Source organism: Staurois parvus, unplaced genomic scaffold (assembly GCF_062004578.1).
Source record: "Staurois parvus isolate SC_StPar_1 unplaced genomic scaffold, SC_StPar_1.0 ptg000693l, whole genome shotgun sequence".
Classification (NCBI taxonomy): domain Eukaryota; kingdom Metazoa; phylum Chordata; class Amphibia; order Anura; family Ranidae; genus Staurois; species Staurois parvus.
This window is the reverse complement of record NW_028318489.1, coordinates 839,408-857,934: the sequence shown is the minus strand read 5'-3', so window position 1 is coordinate 857,934 and position 18,527 is coordinate 839,408. Positions and strand designations below refer to the sequence as shown.

The 18,527-nt window shown below is 42.5% G+C and overlaps 1 protein-coding gene across 2 annotated transcripts in view; it reads right to left on the bottom strand.

Moving 5' to 3' along the window:
- The window catches only part of LOC149446260 (NADP-dependent malic enzyme-like), a 279,632-nt gene that overhangs the window by 13,917 nt on the left and 247,188 nt on the right, over positions 1 to 18,527 (bottom strand). For both annotated transcript variants that reach the window (XM_089652763.1, XM_089652762.1), the window contains exons 10-11: positions 17,082 to 17,195; positions 4,537 to 4,642 (exon numbers count right to left, since the gene is read on the bottom strand). In XM_089652763.1, coding sequence (XP_089508889.1) covers positions 4,537 to 4,642; positions 17,082 to 17,195 — 220 coding nt within the window. The remainder of the gene's footprint in view (positions 1 to 4,536; positions 4,643 to 17,081; positions 17,196 to 18,527) is intronic.

Genomic DNA, 18,527 nt, shown 5'->3' with positions numbered 1-18,527 from the left:
TTCTTCTGTAGAAAATATCACATGAAATAAAAAAATGACAGTGTGTTATAATACATAAACCTAGTGGATGTGTTGTATTAAAATCCTTCCCTGATCAAGTCTAGGAGGAGTAAACAGTAATTCTTAGCATTGATTTAGTCTTTGAATATGAAAATAGTCAAAATATTAAATATTCCATATAATATTGAAGAGTAAAAAAGGAAAGCTGTGATGTCCACATCTGGGACTAGTGAGGGATATCAACCTGAAAATAGCTGTGTGTTTTAAAATGGCTCAAAGTGTTAGGCTATATCTGTGCTATAACCACTGAGGCAGATCTGCATGGTTTTAGCCTTTCTGCCTAAATGGCAGTTTTGCATCTTTGTTTCTGGATTATGATTAGGACTAAAACTACATCTTTTGACATAAAATTATTAAATATTATTTTGCATTCTCAGTTTCTGCCTGTTGGTGGAGCCCTTGGGTCCTTTTCACATTTTCTGGGCTATCCTTACCTGCTTTGCTGAACAACGATTTGTTTACAGAGTTCAAGCTGAATTTACACTCATACAAATGAATGATTCAGGACAGGGACTGGCCCGTCGTCTTTCTCACTGCCTATTGAAAAGGAACAGGACTGTGGAAGCAATGCCGCCCCCCCCCCAAAAAAAAAGACAGACATAGGGCAAAGGATGTGACCACTATAGCCTGTGGTCTCTCTGCAGCTAATCTCTGAAGCTGGAGGCACAGGAGTGCCTAGGCACACTCACATACCTAAAAGTGCACTGCGGTATTTTAGGAAAAATTCCAGACAAAAGATAAACTTTTTGATGTATACTACTTCATTAACATTACTAATTAACATTTATGGATGCTCCCTATAACATTTTTGTGTTCAGGTCCAGTTCAGACCATTAATAACATTCTTCCCATAAGAAGTGTATTCAACATATTTTATTCATGTTATTTACCTGTAAAAGCCTCCCTTGTGTAGACATCCACAACCCCTGAGACTGTTGCTGAGTGTCACCATCTTGGATGTGATGTCAGCAGCCCCAGAGCTGTCACTTAACTGATACCCTTTTGTATTCTCTTACGCTCCCCCCCCCAGCAGGTAAATTAAAGGTTATGTAAGTAGGTGAGGGGTTGAAGAGCTGGGTCAGCACAGACAGTAATCAGAAATTCCCAGAGGTAAGGGCTATGATGTGCAAGGAGGCTGCTATACTAAGGAACTGGCTTTTCCTGAATAGCCAGATTGCCTAGTAGTTAATAGTCACATTGCAAGTTGTTAAAAACATGTTAATACAAAGTAAAAACACCACAAATAAGCATTTTTAATGCTTGACTTGTTTATGTTTTTACCTACAAATTTATGTTGATGACAGGGTCTCTTTAAGACCGCTCTCTATCAACTTTCAAACAGAGAATGCTGCTGCTGTGCGCTCTGTTTAGAAAACACAACATGCTCTATGAATTCTTTGTCATGGTACTATATATGTGGTCTCTTGGTGGGTGGGTTTTATGTCAAGCGACCACATAAAAATGAACAGTTTACTTTGTGCACAGTAACTAAACTGTTATAGAAAGCTCCCAATTATTTTTTAAATTGTATTCTGCACATGAAAACAAAGGGTTGTATAGGTTTTCTATGATATTTTTTATTGTGTTTATATCAAGGATTCATTTTGGTATCATTACCAAGCTGCAGCTTGGTGGGAATATTACAGTTCCGGAGTACAGAAACTATTATTAAAGCTCAACAGTTAACCGCTTGTTTTGTCCAGGGGCGACCAGAAAGTTTATACTCACCCAATCCTCCACTCCAGAGGCAAACAGCACTCCCCCTATGATCGAATGGTGGACTGTTACACACATCCTCATGTCCAGAGCAGGTCTATGGGCTGGATGACACCATGAACAGTCCATCGCACAACCAGTCTTGCGCAGGGAGGATAGGAAGATTAGGTAAATATATCTCCGACTTCTCCAATCCCCTAGAGTCAAGGGGTCTCCAAACCGTGACCCTCCAGCTGTTGAAGTACTACAAGTCCCATCATGCCTCTGCCTCTGGGAGTCTTGCAAGGCCTCATGGAACTTGCAGTTCCTCAGCACCTGGAGGGCCACAGTTTGGTGACCCCTGCCCTCGACCAGTGGTCTCCAATCTATGGCCCAGGGGTCCTGAATGCTGCACTTTGCTTGCTTTATCTGGCTCTTGAGGCACTGTTCCTCCAACTAACACCAATGAGGGCACACCATTTCTCCAACTGATACAAACGATGGGGCACCATACCTCCCACTGACACCATCAATGGGGAACTGTGGCTCCCACTGATACCAATAACGAGGCATGGTTTACAGACACGTGGCATTTTCTACTTCCACTGGCCACAGTCTGGCTCTCCTAAAGCCTGAGGGTCAGTTCACACTACATGCGTTTCAGTTGCTTTTTTTCTGCATCCAAAATACACAGGAAGTAGGGTTTGCACAGTGGCTAAATGGTTAGCACTTCCACCTGACAGTACTAGGGTCGTTGGTTCAAATCCTTACCACGGCACCACCTGCCTGGAGTTTGCATGTTCTCCCTGTGCCTGCGTTGGTTTCCTCCCTCACTCCAAAGACATGCTGGTAGGTTAATTGGATCCTGTCTAAATTGGCCCTAGTAAGTGTATGTATGAATGTAAGTTGGCATCTTATATTGTACAACCCTTGAGGGTTAGGACTGATGTGAATGTACAATATATATGTAAAGCGCTGCGTAAATTGATGACGCTATATAAGTACCTAAATACATAAAAGATAGTGCAGCGCTGTAAAATCAATAAATCAATGTGCAAATATGAATAACTCACAGTATATATGCCACACGTGCTCTTAAAATATGCAAAAACAATATAATAGGTGACCTATATTTGTGTTAATAACACACAATAAATCACAGTACATGTGGCCCCCTTCACTCCCACTCTATATCGTGGCCCCCTTCACTCCCACTCTATATCATGATAAGTGAATAGATGATGGTAAATATCCAAGGTGGGTAAAAAAAGTTCATAAATTAGTAGATGATGGTGCTCAACTCTGAAGCAATTCATACAATGCAGTAGTAGATGATGGTGCTCAACTCTGAAGCAATTCATACAATGCAGTAGTAGATGATGGTGCTCAACTCTGAAGCAATTCATACAATGCAGGTGATTACACAAGTGACTTTTTTTTAGTAATGGTGCGTGACTCTCCTCCTGTGGTTAAATTGCCCCCTCACTTCCACTCTGTGGCCCAATGGGCCTACAAGCCTTTAAGATCACTACAGGATCTTATTCCAACACCGGCAGGTAACCTCAGCAAACCTCCTGTGGACCTCTCATCAGATTGGGTAGGTATTTAAGGTGCACTGGCTCCTGGTCTCAGCTAGATGTACCACTCATCCAAATGATATAAGCACAGGAAGAATCTCTCATAGTGTAATATGCCAAAAGTAAGGTGCTTTATTCAAAGATGTAATGTATAAACTCACATTATAAATCCACAGTCCTAAGTTCAAGCCACATGCATGGGTGTACTGCATGCGTTTCTGGCTGTTCAGGGTGTGCCAAGATGGCAGCCATACCGGAAGTACGTCACCGCAGACCGGATGCTGCGTCACCGCGTATCGACGCATTGCGTCACCATACACGTGACTTTGTCAGGATATCGATATCCTTATAACCATCATCTATTCACTTATCATGATATAGAGTGGGAGTGAAGGGGGCCACATGTACTGTGATTTATTGTGTGTTATTAACACAAATATAGGTCACCTATTATATTGTTTTTGCATATTTTAAGAGCACGTGTGGCATATATACTGTGAGTTATTCATATTTGCACATTGATTTATTGATGTTACAGCACTGCACTATCTTTTATATATTTAGTGTTTACTATAAGTACCAGTTTGAGTGCTAGCAGCTTGTTATTATAGGTACTCCATTAAAGCGCAGGAGGAATATATATAGGGTATATAAGTACCTGTAATAAATAAATAAATATACAGTTGTCAATGTCATAGTTCAAATCAGTGCTTGCAGTTCCAGTGCGTTCTGGTTGCAGAAAAAAAAAAAAAAGAACAGGCTGCATTTTTTCTGCACAGAACTGAAATGGAACACAGTAAAATGCATCAAAAATGCACCAGAACGCACCAAAAACACACTGGAATGCACATGTCCCTATTTAAATTGAAGAAAAAGAGGGGAAAAAATGAACTGGAATGCATAAAAAACGCACTGGAACGTGTCATAAACGTGCATGCAAAAACGCATCCAAAATGGTTCTGGACTGCGTTTCTATAGTGTGAACCGGCCCTGAAAGACAGTAAGCTGGCACCTTTGTTTGGGAAGTTTGGAGACCCCTGCCCTAGACAAAAACAAGCAGTTAACCCTTGGGCTTTAAAAAAAAAAAAAAAAAAAAGACCTCTCAAAATGAGTAACTACGGTACAAAAAATGTTTATACCATAAGGGGATGACCTCCTGTAAATACACAGAAAACCAGCGATGTGACAGGAAGTGTGTTCTTACCTATAATTGCTGAGGGCTTCAGTATCTCCACAGCTTCCTCCAGAGTTTTCACAGGAGGGTGTTCCTGGGCAAACATCTCCTTTTCATGATTCAGGTTCCCCCGTCCCTTTAAGAAAGCAGAATGCCATGGCTTTACAAATGGAGTGTATAATCACTGATTACACCTATAGCTTCAGAAAACAAAGAGATCCTGTAAATATACTGTATATTTAAAGTGGTTGTGAACCCTTAGGGCTCATGTACACTGCAGCTGATAAACTCACGTTTAGGAGTTGTTCAGCATTTTTTTCAGCAGCCCCTGAACTCACCCTAATGTTTTCCTATGTGTCCATGTACACATCGTCGTTTACAGGCATTTGTATTTACAGTCGTTTTCTTGAATGCAGAAAACTTGCGTTCAGCAGTCGATTTTATCAGTGTTTGTTTTCAATATTTTTATTATTAAAGTTTTGATTTTTAAGAATATAGCAAGCTCAAAATACGCCCTCGCAGGGGCAAAGCATAATAATAACATATAAGCAGGGACAACCTGCTGACTTATTAGTCAAATAACAAAACGTCCGATGACATCAAACAGCTGAGCCAAATAGCAGCAGTTATCCAACATAATATTGGAAAAAAGAGAAAAGAAAAGAAGTTAGAAGAAAACATAATATTGGAAAAAAGAGAAAAGAAGTTAGAAGAAAACAAAAAGAAAAGAAAACAAAAGGGAACCAGAAAAAAAAACATGAAAGAAGGGAAACTAAAGAGATCACAGATCCGGGGCTAGCACCAGCAGCGACTAAAGGAGGCCATAACTAGTAGGAGGCAGGGATGGTAAGGAATAGCGTATCCAAGGTTCCCAAACCTTAAAGAATCTTGGATGAGAATCATAAAAAATGCTAGACATCTGCTCATTGAACAACATAGCATTTATCCGAGTCCTCACCCCTTGAAAGACTACCGAAGGTGTTCTCCAAGCTTGAGCTATAGTACGTTTAGCCGAAATGAATAGGTAGGATGCCAATTTCTGTTGACACCTAGACAGACCCAAAATTGGGCAATGCAGGAGGGCCACCCTTGCATCCCTACGGACCGTAATATGAAATAGCGTTTGAAGCAAACCGAAAACCCTAGACCAGAAGCCGATCAATCGTGGGCACGACCACCAAATGTGCAAGACGTCCCCACGTAGACCACAGTTCCGGAAACATCTATCTCCGCCAGTCGGATTAAAGTGAGCAGTCCGAGCTGGGACCCAGTACCACCGTAGCAGAACTGTTAGAGATCCGGGTATGACCAGAAATGTGTGGACTGACACAGGGAAGTAGCAGGCTTCAGGAACACAGACGTACTCAGGCTGGAGAGGTGGAATGGTCAGGCAGGCCGTAAGGTACTGTCAGGTGCCGCCTGGCAACGTCTCTAGCAGCCCACAGCACGGATTTCCTCAGGGCGTGGGGTCTAAGTCCCAGCCTGCTATTCACCAGGGCCCCTGATGGTGGGGGTGGACTTGGTGCAGACTGGAACCAGGTCACGACCCCTGAGTGCGTCCGGCTGTGGTAGAGAGTACTGGCAGGGGAGTGCAGGAACGGAGTCTGATGGGAAGAGGCAGGCAGACTTACTAAAGGTGATCCGTGCGGGATGGATGGATCGTCAGGCGAAGTAAGCGTAGTCTGACAGGCCCGGGTCGGTATCGTGCGGGCAGCGTGGTACAGGAGGAGCAAGCAGAGAATGGTCGGTGTCACAAGCCAGGTTCAGCAGGTAGCGGGCAGCGCGGTACCGAGGATCAGGCAGAAGGATGGTCAGGCAAACCAGGGGTTCAACAGGAGACGGTCAGCAGAGGTCAGGATCAAAGCAGGGTCAGCAACGAGGCAGGAACACAGGATACCAGGTACAGGGGCTCATGGGAAACATACACCAAGGCCCTGATCACAGGCCTGGTCATTCCTTAAATACACCTCCTGCAATCAGCCCAGGTGTTGGCTGACTACAGGAGTGAGCTTCTGGCTGCTAAGAGCACCCGCTGGTCAGCCCTGGTACTGCAGCCCACACGGCAGGTGAGTCCCACCACCAGTGCTGAGTCCATTCCTGACAAGAAATTTGTAGGCTGCCTCAAGAGTGACTGTATTAAATGAACATTTTGCCACCATCCCCCAGGCCTTACGCCAATCCTCCGCCTCAATCGAAACACCCAGATCTCACTCCCATTGAGAAACATAAGACAGGGGCGAAGAGGAAGACCTACTGTTAAGGGAAGCATATATTACCGAAATAAGGCCAGGGGACCCTGGGGAATGCGGACAAGCGCGCTCAAAGGGCGTTTTGCAGTAAGGATATGTAGAGGTACGACAGAGGGATAGGACCCAGTGGCGCAATTGCAAATACCGATAATATTCCCATGGCAGGACCCCCCTGGATTCTCAAAGAGACTCCCAAGATGGAAGTGTATGAGTGCTCAGAAAATCGTGTACAATAACAAAGCCATGGGAGGTCCACCAAGAGAAAGAAGAGGGATGTTCTAGGCCTGCGGAAATAAAGGATTATGAGTGATCGGCAAAAGGGGTAGGAATGGCGAAATTAAATTCCCCGAATATTTAACAGAATCCCAGATTCTCAAACTGTGAAGCATAATAGGGCTCAAATCCGGAGGGCGCAATTTAGGCGGGAGCCAAAGCAATGTAGTTAAGGAAAGCGGAGAACAGTTGGGTAATTCCAAGAGTACCCACAATGGAATATCAGTCATGGCATGAAGCATAGACAACTGGGAAATCTGAGCCGCCAAATAGTATCTAGAGACGTGTGGAATTCCCAAACCTCCCTGTAGTCTATGGCAGTGTTTTTCAACCTTTTTTGTGCAAAGGCACACTTTTTTCATGAAAAAAATCACGAGGCACACCACCATTAGAAAATGTTAAAAAAATTTACCTCTGTGCCTATATTGACTATATATAAAGTAATTCTCTTGAATAGGAATCAAACACAAAGAAATTATTTTATAATTACTTTATTATGAAATAATAAAGTATTTTATAATTGGACCCGGGGGCCGGACCAAGAGTAGATGAATGATGTGTATGTGTCATCCATAGTAAGTATAGTAATATTCCCCCATAGTAAGCATAGTAATTAATTCCCCATATAGTAATTCATCCACCATAGTAATTCATCCCCCATATAGTAATTCAGCCCCCATATAGTAATTCATCCCCCATATAGTAATTCATCCCCCATAGTAATTCATCCCCCATAGTAATTCATCCCCCATATAGTAATTCATCCCCCATAGTAATTCATCCCCCATAGTAATTCATCTCCCCCATATAGTAATTCATCCCCCATAGTAATTAATCCCCCCATATAGTAATTCATCCCCCATATAGTAATTCATCCCCCATAGTAATACATCCCCCATATAGTAATTCATCCCCCATAGTAATTCATCCCCCATAGTAATTCACCCCCCATATAGTAATTCATCCCCCATATAGTAATTCATCCCCCATATAGTAATTCATCCCCCATAGTAATTCATCCCCCATAGTAATTCATCCCCCCTATAGCAATTCATCCCCCATATAGTAATTCATCCCCCATAGTAATTCACCCCCCATATAGTAATTCATCCCCCATATAGTAATTCATCCCCCATATAGTAATTCATCCCCCATATAGTAATTCATCCCCCATAGTAATACATCCCCCATAGTAATTCATCCCCCATAGTAATGCATCCCCCCTATAGTAATTCATTCCCCATATTAATTCATCCCCCATATTAAGTCCCCAAGCCCCCCCTGTGTCAATTCACTTACCTTTGCGCCGCGCGTTCCTCTCGCCGTTCCGGTGTAGGTCTCCTATGAGGATCTGTCCCCCTCGACGTATCTGCGCATGTGCCAGTTTCAGGCATTAGCAGCCGATCGGCAATCTCCGGCACATGCGCAGATACGTCGAGGGGGACAGATCATCCTGACAGTATCACGCTCCGTGGGCCGGATTAAAAGGTCCGCCGGGCCGTATACGGCCCGCGGGCCGTAGTTTGCCCGTCTATTTGTCAGCCGAGGCAATTTTTCCCACGGCACACCAGACAATATCTCATGGCACACTAGTGTGCCGCGGCACAGTGGTTGAAAAACGCTGGTCTATGGGTATACAGAGTGGCTCTAGGTACTCTGGGACATTTACAAGCCCAAATAAAACCGAGAATCCGGCTCTGTAGTACACAAAGAAAAGACGAAGGGACCTGAATAGGGAGAGTACGGAAAAAGTATAAGATCTTCGGTAGAATAGTCATCTTAACAGCATGTATCCGGCCAATCCGTGATAAAGAGGGAAACTGCCAAGAATGAAGCAGGGAAGTAAAGGAGCGCAGTAAGGGGTAATAATTGGCCGAAAATAAGGCAGAGTATGAGGAACTAAGTGTAACGCCAAGATAAGCCAGAGAATGGGACGCCCAACGGTAGGAAAATTGAGTCTGCAACCATTCAACCAGCAGGGAGCGCAATATTCAATGCCGCGGTTTTAGACAAATTGATGCGAAGGCCAGATATATTCGAGAAACGGTCCAATATGACCTGGAGATTGGGGAGAGTGATGAGAGGATTGGTTAAAACCAAAAGTGCATCATCCGCATAGAATTTGGCCTTGTATTGAATGCCGGCATAGAGGACACCAGAAATATCCGGGTGATTTCAAATGGCTGCAGCTAGAGGTTCAAGAGCGAGAACATAAAGAAGAGCAGGTGATAATGGGTATCCCTGTCTTGTGCCCCTGAAAATAAGGAAGGAAGGGGAAAAAAACCCTGCATATTTAACAGAGGCCGAGGGAGACGAATATAAAGCCGAGATCTAAGACAGGAATGCGTCACCAAACCCCCATCTAGACAGTGTATATGTCAAGTATTCCCAAGAAAGTGAATCAAACGCTTTATAAATGTCTAGGGATAAAAGAAACCCTGGTATCTTGCGGCGATGTAAAATATGAATGAGATGGATGACTTTACGGATGTTATCAGCAGCTTGTCGCCCCGGAACGAAGCCAACCTGATCTCGATGAATAAGTGAGATTAGATACTTATTAACTCGGTGCTCAGAATCACTGGTCCAAGCCTGTGATTGGACAATGAATTAGTGCTAGCTGCATATTTGGGGGAGGGGGATTTTGGGCCAGAGTATGGAGGAAACCTTTAGTAAATAGAAGGAATGTTCCAATACCAGCAGCTTATGTCTACAGATAGGATGGGAGAAAGTGCCTTATGTGAACTTGGTATTCTGCCTTTTCTAATCCCGCATACAGCATATCTCAGACTGGGAGAGGGAGAGATAGCACTAGTAGCCAGTTGAGAGAGAGAGATAGGCTTATCAGTCCACTGATACCAATTTAAACTGGCCATACACTGTTCAATTTCACCTGGTTCCTGTTGAACTGGGCAAAATCCGCTCCTCCTCGTATCACAAATCCCCCCATCCACTTCAAATCCCCCCTTCCCAGCACAAATGCTTCTCGAATCGCCCCTCAAAATTCCCCTCCTAGCACAGATACTCCCCAATCATCCCTACTAGCACAAATACCTTTCCCCTTCTACCATATCACCTTTTCTAGCAACCCCCCTGCCCCCCCCAAAAAAATCTGACCTCCTGGCGTAAATCCTATCCCCCCAACACAAATCCCCCCAAAACCCCACTTATAGCACCCCTCTCACCAAATTTCCCCTTCAAGAACAATTTTCACCCTCTGCTGACCCCAAATTCACCCTCCCAACATAAATCCACCCCCCCTTCCCAGCACGAATACTTCCCCAATCCCCCTCAAAATTCCCCTCCTAGCAGAAATACTCCCCAATCATCCCTACTAGCACAAATACCCTTCCCCTTCTACCATATCTCCTTTTATAGCAACCCCCCTCCCCCCCAAAAAAAAATCCCACCTCCTGGCGTAAATCCAATCCCCCCCATCCCCAACACAAATCCCTCCAAAACCCCACTCCTAGCACCCCTTTCACCAAGTTTCCCCTGCAAGAACAATTCTCACCCCCTGCTGACCTCAAATTCACCCTCCCAACATAAATTCCCCCCTTTCCCAGCACGAATACTTCCCCAATCCCCCCTCAAAATTCCCCTCCTAGCACAAATACTCCCCAATCATCCCTAATAGCACAAATCCCCTTCCCCTTCTACCATAAACACCTTTTCTAGCACCCCCCCCCAAAAAAAAATCCCACCTCTTGGCGCAAATCCTATCCCCCCCCCCAACACAAATCCCCCCAAAACCCCAATCCTAGCACCCATCTCACCAAATTTCCCCTCCAATAACAATTCTCACCCCCTGCTGACCCCAAATTCAACCTCCCTACATAAATCCCCCCCCCCCCCACACACACACACACCTTACATGATACCACAGTGCACAGGGCAGCTGCCCCTCCTGCCCACCCTTTGTCCCCACCCTGGTCACATGGCCCAGCTTTTTCCCAGCCTGTCTGCAGAGAAACAAACTGAAGAAACTTCTAGCCCTCATGCTGGTCACATTTAAAATGTAGACTTTGGGATTCAGAGTAAAAATAAATAATAATAATCAACTGTTTTAACCACTTCCCGACCGCCCTATAGCAGATATACTACTACAGTGTGGCAGGGGTGCACAAAATCACATGTATATATACACGTGATTTTGTATTTCCGGGTAGGGGGGCGCACCTGAGATGCGTGCCCTACCCGCACCGCCGTTCGTGACCATGGTTGTCAATCACCGGGTCCCGGCTGATGATTACCTGCTAGAGCCTGGTGATTACTGAGGATCTCCGATGGGGAGGAGGGCTGCATTGCTTACTAACAGTCCTCCTCGCTGTTGGCTTGGGCACACTGCTTTGGATGGCTGTGCACAGCAGTGTGCTTAAAGTGAAGCATCAACACACCGCCCCCTAGTAAAACACTCCCAGCACACAGTTAACCCTTTGATCGCCCCTCATGTTAACCCCTTCCTGCCCAGTGTTATTAGTACAGTGTCAGTGCCTTTTCTTTTTTAAGAATTGATCACTTTATTGCGTCACTGGGGATGTCAGTGACACCAAGTCAGTTCCTCCCAGTGTCAGAATGCCTGCCGCAGTCCCGCTATAAATCGTTGGTCGCTGCCATTACTAGTAGAAAAAAAAATTCCAGTATATATACACAGCCATTTGTAAACGCTATAACCTTCACATAAACCAAATTAATTTACACGTATTGGGATTTTTTTTTTTTAAGCAAAGACTTAGCAGAATTGATGACAAAATTAGTTTTTTTTTTTTTTTTTTTTTTTTACTGGACATGTTTAATAGCAAAAAGTCAAAAATATTGTTTTTCTCAAAATTGTCAGCCTTTTTTTTAATTATAGCAAATAATAAAAACCGCACAGGCGATCAAATACCACCAAAAGAAAGCTCAATTCGTGGGAAAAAAATAGATATAAATTTCCATGGGGTACAGAGGTGCATGACTGCGCAATTGTCAGTTAAAGTAACGCAGCACCGTAACTCAAGAAATGGCCTGGTCAGGAAGGGGGGTAAATCATCTGGAGGGCAAGTGGTTAGTCTTACAAAAAAAAATTAAATAAATTTATATATATATATATATATATATATATATATATATATATTAGAAATCAAATCTTTACTATGTTTTGGCAATGACATGGTATGGGCAGATTTCTACTAGTCACAAGCTGTGTTACACCCCTCCAGCCTGTGTCTTAGAATAACAGGGAGGAGAAGCCTCCATCAATCAAGATGTAATATCCCACCCCCCTATTGTGTTTAGCTGGTTAGTGGGCATGGATGAGGGAGGGAGGGAGTGGGCGGGCTGTCATTTTCCACTGTGTATACGCCCATATATGTGATTCTACAATCACATTGGCTGCTCAGATGTGATAGGGAGGAAATGTTCAGCATAGAAACTCACTGAAAACTGAGCATGTGCAGTAGCTGCCAACACTGCTCTGCAAAATCCCCAACTACATCGGGGACATAGACAGATGATGGAGAAAGAGAACAGCAGGATCAACCAGGTTTTTTGCATAATACAGAAAACAAATCTCATAGTGACTGAGTGAGTATAAAAATCATGTAATACACCAGTTATTGATAGTTATTAATGATGTGGGTTTAGTGACTCTTTAATGTAGAGAAAATTCAGGTCGCTAACCCTGCTGTGCTGTGTTGGCTGTGTAAATCTTAAGACCGGCTTAACAGAAACATAAATCCTTTGCCTGGTAAAACATCTCCTATATATGCATTTCAGATGAATATGTAGCTTGTTTGCCTAGAGTTCAGCTTTATAAAAAAAGAACTTTGTTGAGTCACATACACTTTTATACAAAAACCCGTCCCGTGTCCATTTCTTCTGTAAAACTCAGAATTTACTTGCCTGGCAGAGACCGATCACCAATACATTCTCTTTTATTGTTTATTTTCTTTCCTTTATGCACACCCTGCACAACTGTAATAAAGCACTGCGCCAGTTTACTGAGCCAAAGGAAAACCAATATGTTCTTCGTTAGATTTTTGGCACAACAAATGCTAATCAGAGAAGGCCGGATTGAGCAGACTACAGCCAAATGTATGCAGTCCATGGGGATAATAAACAAAGACCTCACCACACCCAACCAATCAGTAATCGTTCAATAACTGGTCATCTTACCTACAGGCAAGTTACAGGTTATTATGCTTGTCATGAAACTCGAACATTTTTAGAGATTTTACATATGTAAGTTTTTTTTTTTTTTTGGGGGGAGCCCTTCCTGCTCCGCCTCCCCAGCCAAAATTCCTGCCTAGACAAGAATGATGTATTCAGCGCTGAGAAGTCACATGGAATATGTACTTCACATATCCCGGGATGATTCACTTTTATTCACAGACATTTCATCAGGTGGTTGGCACACTTCATCAGGTGGTTGGCGCACTTCATCAGGTGGTTGGCGCACTTCATCAGGTGGTTGGGCTTTCTGAACCAGGAAGAGGCGCCTGATGACATCAGGAACAAAGATAGCGCCGAGGGAAAGCGGTACAGCAGGTCAATGCTGGATCCTTTGGGCAGGTGATTATGTGTGTTGAGGATAATTATGTAATACGGGTAAGAGGAGAATTAAAAATATGGGGTTTTGAACTGAAGTTCCTCTTTAAGGTTGTATTTTTATAGGTAGCCAGAAGGTAGAACCCTTGGCTCCTTTTAATGATTTCCATGTTCTCATCTTAGCATCAGTGCAGAAAAATTCTCTCATAGGGCTTAATAGTGCAAGCTAAAATGTACATAAGTTAAAATCAGTGACTCTTTCCCCTTCAGTTAACCTCTGTCTAATGTTACAAAAAAAAAAAAAAGTTTAATAAAATTGGCTGAAAACCATTAAAATTTCCTCCAAGGAGTGACAATTATTTTACTATAACAAAATAGCGATGCCAATGTTCTGCAATTAAATTCAATTACATTTTTATGACTATAAACATTACTAAGACCGAAAAAGTACAAACAAGAGAGCCTTAACCTCACAGAACTGCAAGTGTACAGACAAGAACAGTTTGTGTTAGTAATATTAACAGAGGAATAACAAAGTCTGCAGAATTGTCTATGGTGATGGTTAGGTCTACTCTACATTTCCAGTTACCTTAAATCTCTTATCTGGCTGTTCTGCAGAATGGAAAGCTCCTTGGGGGAGAGACAAGAGCTATTAAAATGAAGTTTGTCTTCTATGTACACTTAAGAGAACCTGCGCAAAACAGCAACCTAAAGTGTATCTAAACACAAATCCAAAAATGTAATATATTACAGTTTACATAGTTAGCCTGGCTGAAAAAAAGTCATCCAGCTCAACCATTAAAAAAAAAGTAACCCTACACCCACAGTTGATCCAGAGGAAGGCAAAAAAAACCCAGCAAAGCATGATCCAATTTGCTCCTGCAGGGGAAAAAAGTTCTTTCCTGATCCCTCGAGAGGCAATCGGATATTCCCTGGATCCACTTTACCTATAAATATTAGAATCCAGTTATATTCTGTGCATCTAGGAAAGAATCCAGGACTTCGTTAAAGCAACTCACTGAGCTGGCCAGAACCAACTCCTGAGAGAGTCTATTCCACATTTTCACAGCTTACTAGCCTTACTAGCCCTTGGTTTAGAAGCTGAATTTATTTTCTTTTTTTCAAGCTTTTTTTGCATTATTTTCACCTGAAAATCCTCCTAATAACACACTTCCCATCTCATGTCCACAGCACTCCTGTACTGCATCTATGGAGGAAACCATACTGGTAACCCTAGGCTGTTCTGATATGGACATAACATTCTGATATGGATACAAAACATTTACTTATCTCTTCATCTCCATCACATTAGAGCACATCAATTGGTAGATTACAGAACATAGCTGGTGTGACGGACCACCTGTCACTCTGATTGGGAGATTCCCTTGTTGGGTCTGTCACAGCTGGGAAGGAAGATATTCTTCGGTGCTGCTCATGGGAAGCTTGGTGGCTATATCCACAACTCTACAGGATCTACTGAGGGAACTATGGTTGTCAACCAGGATAGACTTCAAACATGACTGCCTTTGTTTACCTGACTTGTTACTAAACCCCGGACCCTGCATTTACTATATCGAGTCTTCCACGGTACAAAGAACATTGAAATGGAATTATTTTAGTAAACATAAACTGATAAATACCTTTTCTCATCAGCAGTATATAACAGTCTTGTGACTTCTATCAGTGTCTGGCTGAGCAGCCGAGCACTGGTTAATCTTTTAGGAGGAGTTTTCATTCTCCTCTGACTGTCCTATGAGGCTGCATGCCCCATGGCCCTCTACCCAGACAGCGCTGATTGGACCTGTGCTGATCACATGCACCCTCCCAAGAAAAAAAAAACTCTCTAGCAATACACACCAAACCTGTCACTGCTTCTCTGTACTATGGCAGATGGATTGGGGACAGTAGAAAAAGGGGAGGGTCAGAGAAGACTGGATCAAACAGGCATTTAAACAAAGCTGATTAACCCCTTAGGTTCCACAATGAGTATAACAAGCATGCTTTACTACATATACAGACTGATTTTACTGTTTTGGGTTTAGTAACACTTTAATTACAAAGGGGGCTGATGGGAGTAGAATGTTTACAGAACAAAGATAAAATAGCTTTTTTTTCCCTTTCCTGTTAAGCTTACAGAAGCAACAAGGACACTGCATTTCTAGTGAGATCAAAAGGTATTTTCTGCTAAAAATGTTCTAAGCCTAAAAAACAAAACAAATGCAGCCACCACATTTACACATTACATTATTGTTCTTGGGTTTAGTGATGCTTTAACCACTTGCTGACCTCGCTATAGCTGAATGATGGCTACAGCACGGTCATCCAGTTCTGAGAGGGTGTCAAATGACATCCTCCCAGAGCCGCGCCCTGCCCCGATTATCAGTGCAGCCCTAACAGTGCCCATCAATGCCAATCAGTGCTGCCAGTCAGTGCCCATCAGTGCTGCCAGTCAGTGCCACCTATCAGTGCCCTTCAGTGCTGCCTATTAGTGCCCTTCGGTGCTGCACATCAGTGTCCTTCAGTGCTGCCCATCAGTACCTATCAGTGCCCATTAGTGCAGCCTCATCAACACACATCATTGAAGGATAAAAATTATCTGGTTTTCAACATTTTATAATAGAAACTAAGAAAAACTTTTTTTTTTCAAAATTTTCAGTCTTTCTTCGTTTGCTTAACAAAAAATAAAAACACCCAGTAGTGATTAAATACCCCCAAAAGAAGGTTCTATTTGTGTGAAAAAAAATATAAAAAAAATTATGGGTACAGTGTTGCGTGACCGCGCAATTGTCAAAGTGCAACATTGCTAAAAGCTGAAAATTGGCCTGGGCAGAATGTGAGTAAAAGTGCCCGGTAGGCAAGTGGTTTGGGACACAAATAGTTTGTGTCCTCACAGTGAACACTTAGTTTTGGAAAGAATGTGTGAACTATTTACTGCCATCTGTGTCCCCACTGGTGAGATTGTTCCTCTTTTTTTTTATCCTGGTGACCCTTGTCACCAGAACAGCAAGGTTCCTATTCACACGAAGAGTCTGATCATGTCCACCTGGCAGTTTTTCAGGCAGACCTGGTCAGCCCCTCCATTCACCCCTATATGTACGTTTACAGCTGCCTACCTCCAATCCGATCTATTCGCTAAAAAAAAAAAAAAAAAAATGGAAATACGGATGGTACTGGCGCAAACAAGGGGAATAAAAGTCTATACATAAAACAAGAATGGCCTATGGACTAAAAGTCCAATATAAAGTCCATAGCAGACCCAGAACTAGTAGCTGTCCTCAAGAGTGAGCTAATTCTATAATGGGAACACACAAGGAGAGAAAAGAAAGCACCATCTAAGTGCAGTGGTTAAAATAACTTTAATATAGGTACCCGCTCCCTTCTAAAAGGAGCCAAATGTGGCAGCGGAGGGGGGGAGAAGGCAGAAAAGAGGAGCTTCCACTTTTGGGTGGAACTCCACTTTAAGGTTTCTGTTTAACAAAAGGCACTTGAGATAAAAATTACAGATATCAGTTTTCAGTAACGTACCTTCACTATTAGTCCCTTTGAATCCACCATCCAGATCTTCTTGATGGCTTCTTCTCTAGACGTTCCCTCTTTCTCCATCGCCATGATAATCAGAAGAGCTATTCCCATGGCTGCCTGAGGGACAGGAAAGTATTAAAAAAATTACATACCTGATCACAAATGAAAGAAATACAGTGTGGCTAAAGCTGGCTATACTCTATAAGAATTTAATTACCAATTTTTCACTTTAAGAATGTTCTGTATTTTCTAATGATTTTTGACCACGTGGCAAGAAAATTTGAAAGCATGGGATGGAATTTTTTCTTGACTGAATTAATTTCTAACAGTGTATTTGATTTCTGTTTGGGAAATTACATTCATTTCAAAATTAAATGTTAAAAGCAAACAAAATTGTTAAGTACTGGTGAACAACATTTGTCCAGTCATTGAACGTACAAAGAATTTTCATATGAATATTTGTATGAGCGTTCGTTCGAAAATCTACTAGTATAGAGCTACTATAAGACTAGAGAAAAAGTTACAGAGAAATAAACCTATCCCCTATTTTCTTCACTGGGATTAAAACAAGAATATTTCGATTTGCATGTGGCGGAAAGACACATTTCACTGGCTCACCCATTGGAATAGGTAGGACCATAGTGCATGCATTCACTGAGCAGATGGGCCGGCATAAATTATTTTCGCTAAAATGGGCTGGGTGGCATTGGGCAGGGCCTCACAATGAATTTAGGTGGGGGTGATGTCCAAATAAACAAACACTGTGCTTTGTTCAGCAAAATGTCAGAAACTCTTAAATGGGATTCACTCAACAAAATTCTATAAAACTGTGGAGGGGGAGGGATGCTGCTATTAGAAGAAGTATGAAAATGGATGTAAAAGATATAAGGGAGTAACTATAGTCATAACAGACCTTCTGTCTGCTGTAGATCCCACAACTGTCTGACCACACAGTATTATGCTGGTAGCAATGGCATTTCACCAATATATTTGGATAAAATCAATACATAAAGATTAGAAACTTCTATGCAATTGTTATTAAATCAATCAGTACTTTGCATCTCTAAAGAAATAACCTTCAAGATGGACATGAGAGAATAAGGGGCCACCTTGAGGATTTTTTTTCTATGGGCACAACATCCAAAAAAAGAAAAAAAATGCACAATCTAATTCAGCAAAGTTGGGAATTGTAGCTGTCCACAGGAACAACTACTGTAAAAAAACAAACCTGGGGTCCTCAGAAGAAAACCTGGGGTTCTCCTCAGAAGACCTGGAGCTCTTAGCAGACCACATGGGATTTTTGGCAGAAGACCCATCACATGAGCTTGAATTAATTCAAATAATCTTCTAAAGAACATTTCCTACACCTTTGGCCATGAATGTAGTTTGTGGCCAGAATATGTAAAATGTCATAAATCTAGACAAACTTCTAGTCAAACAAAAATAAAA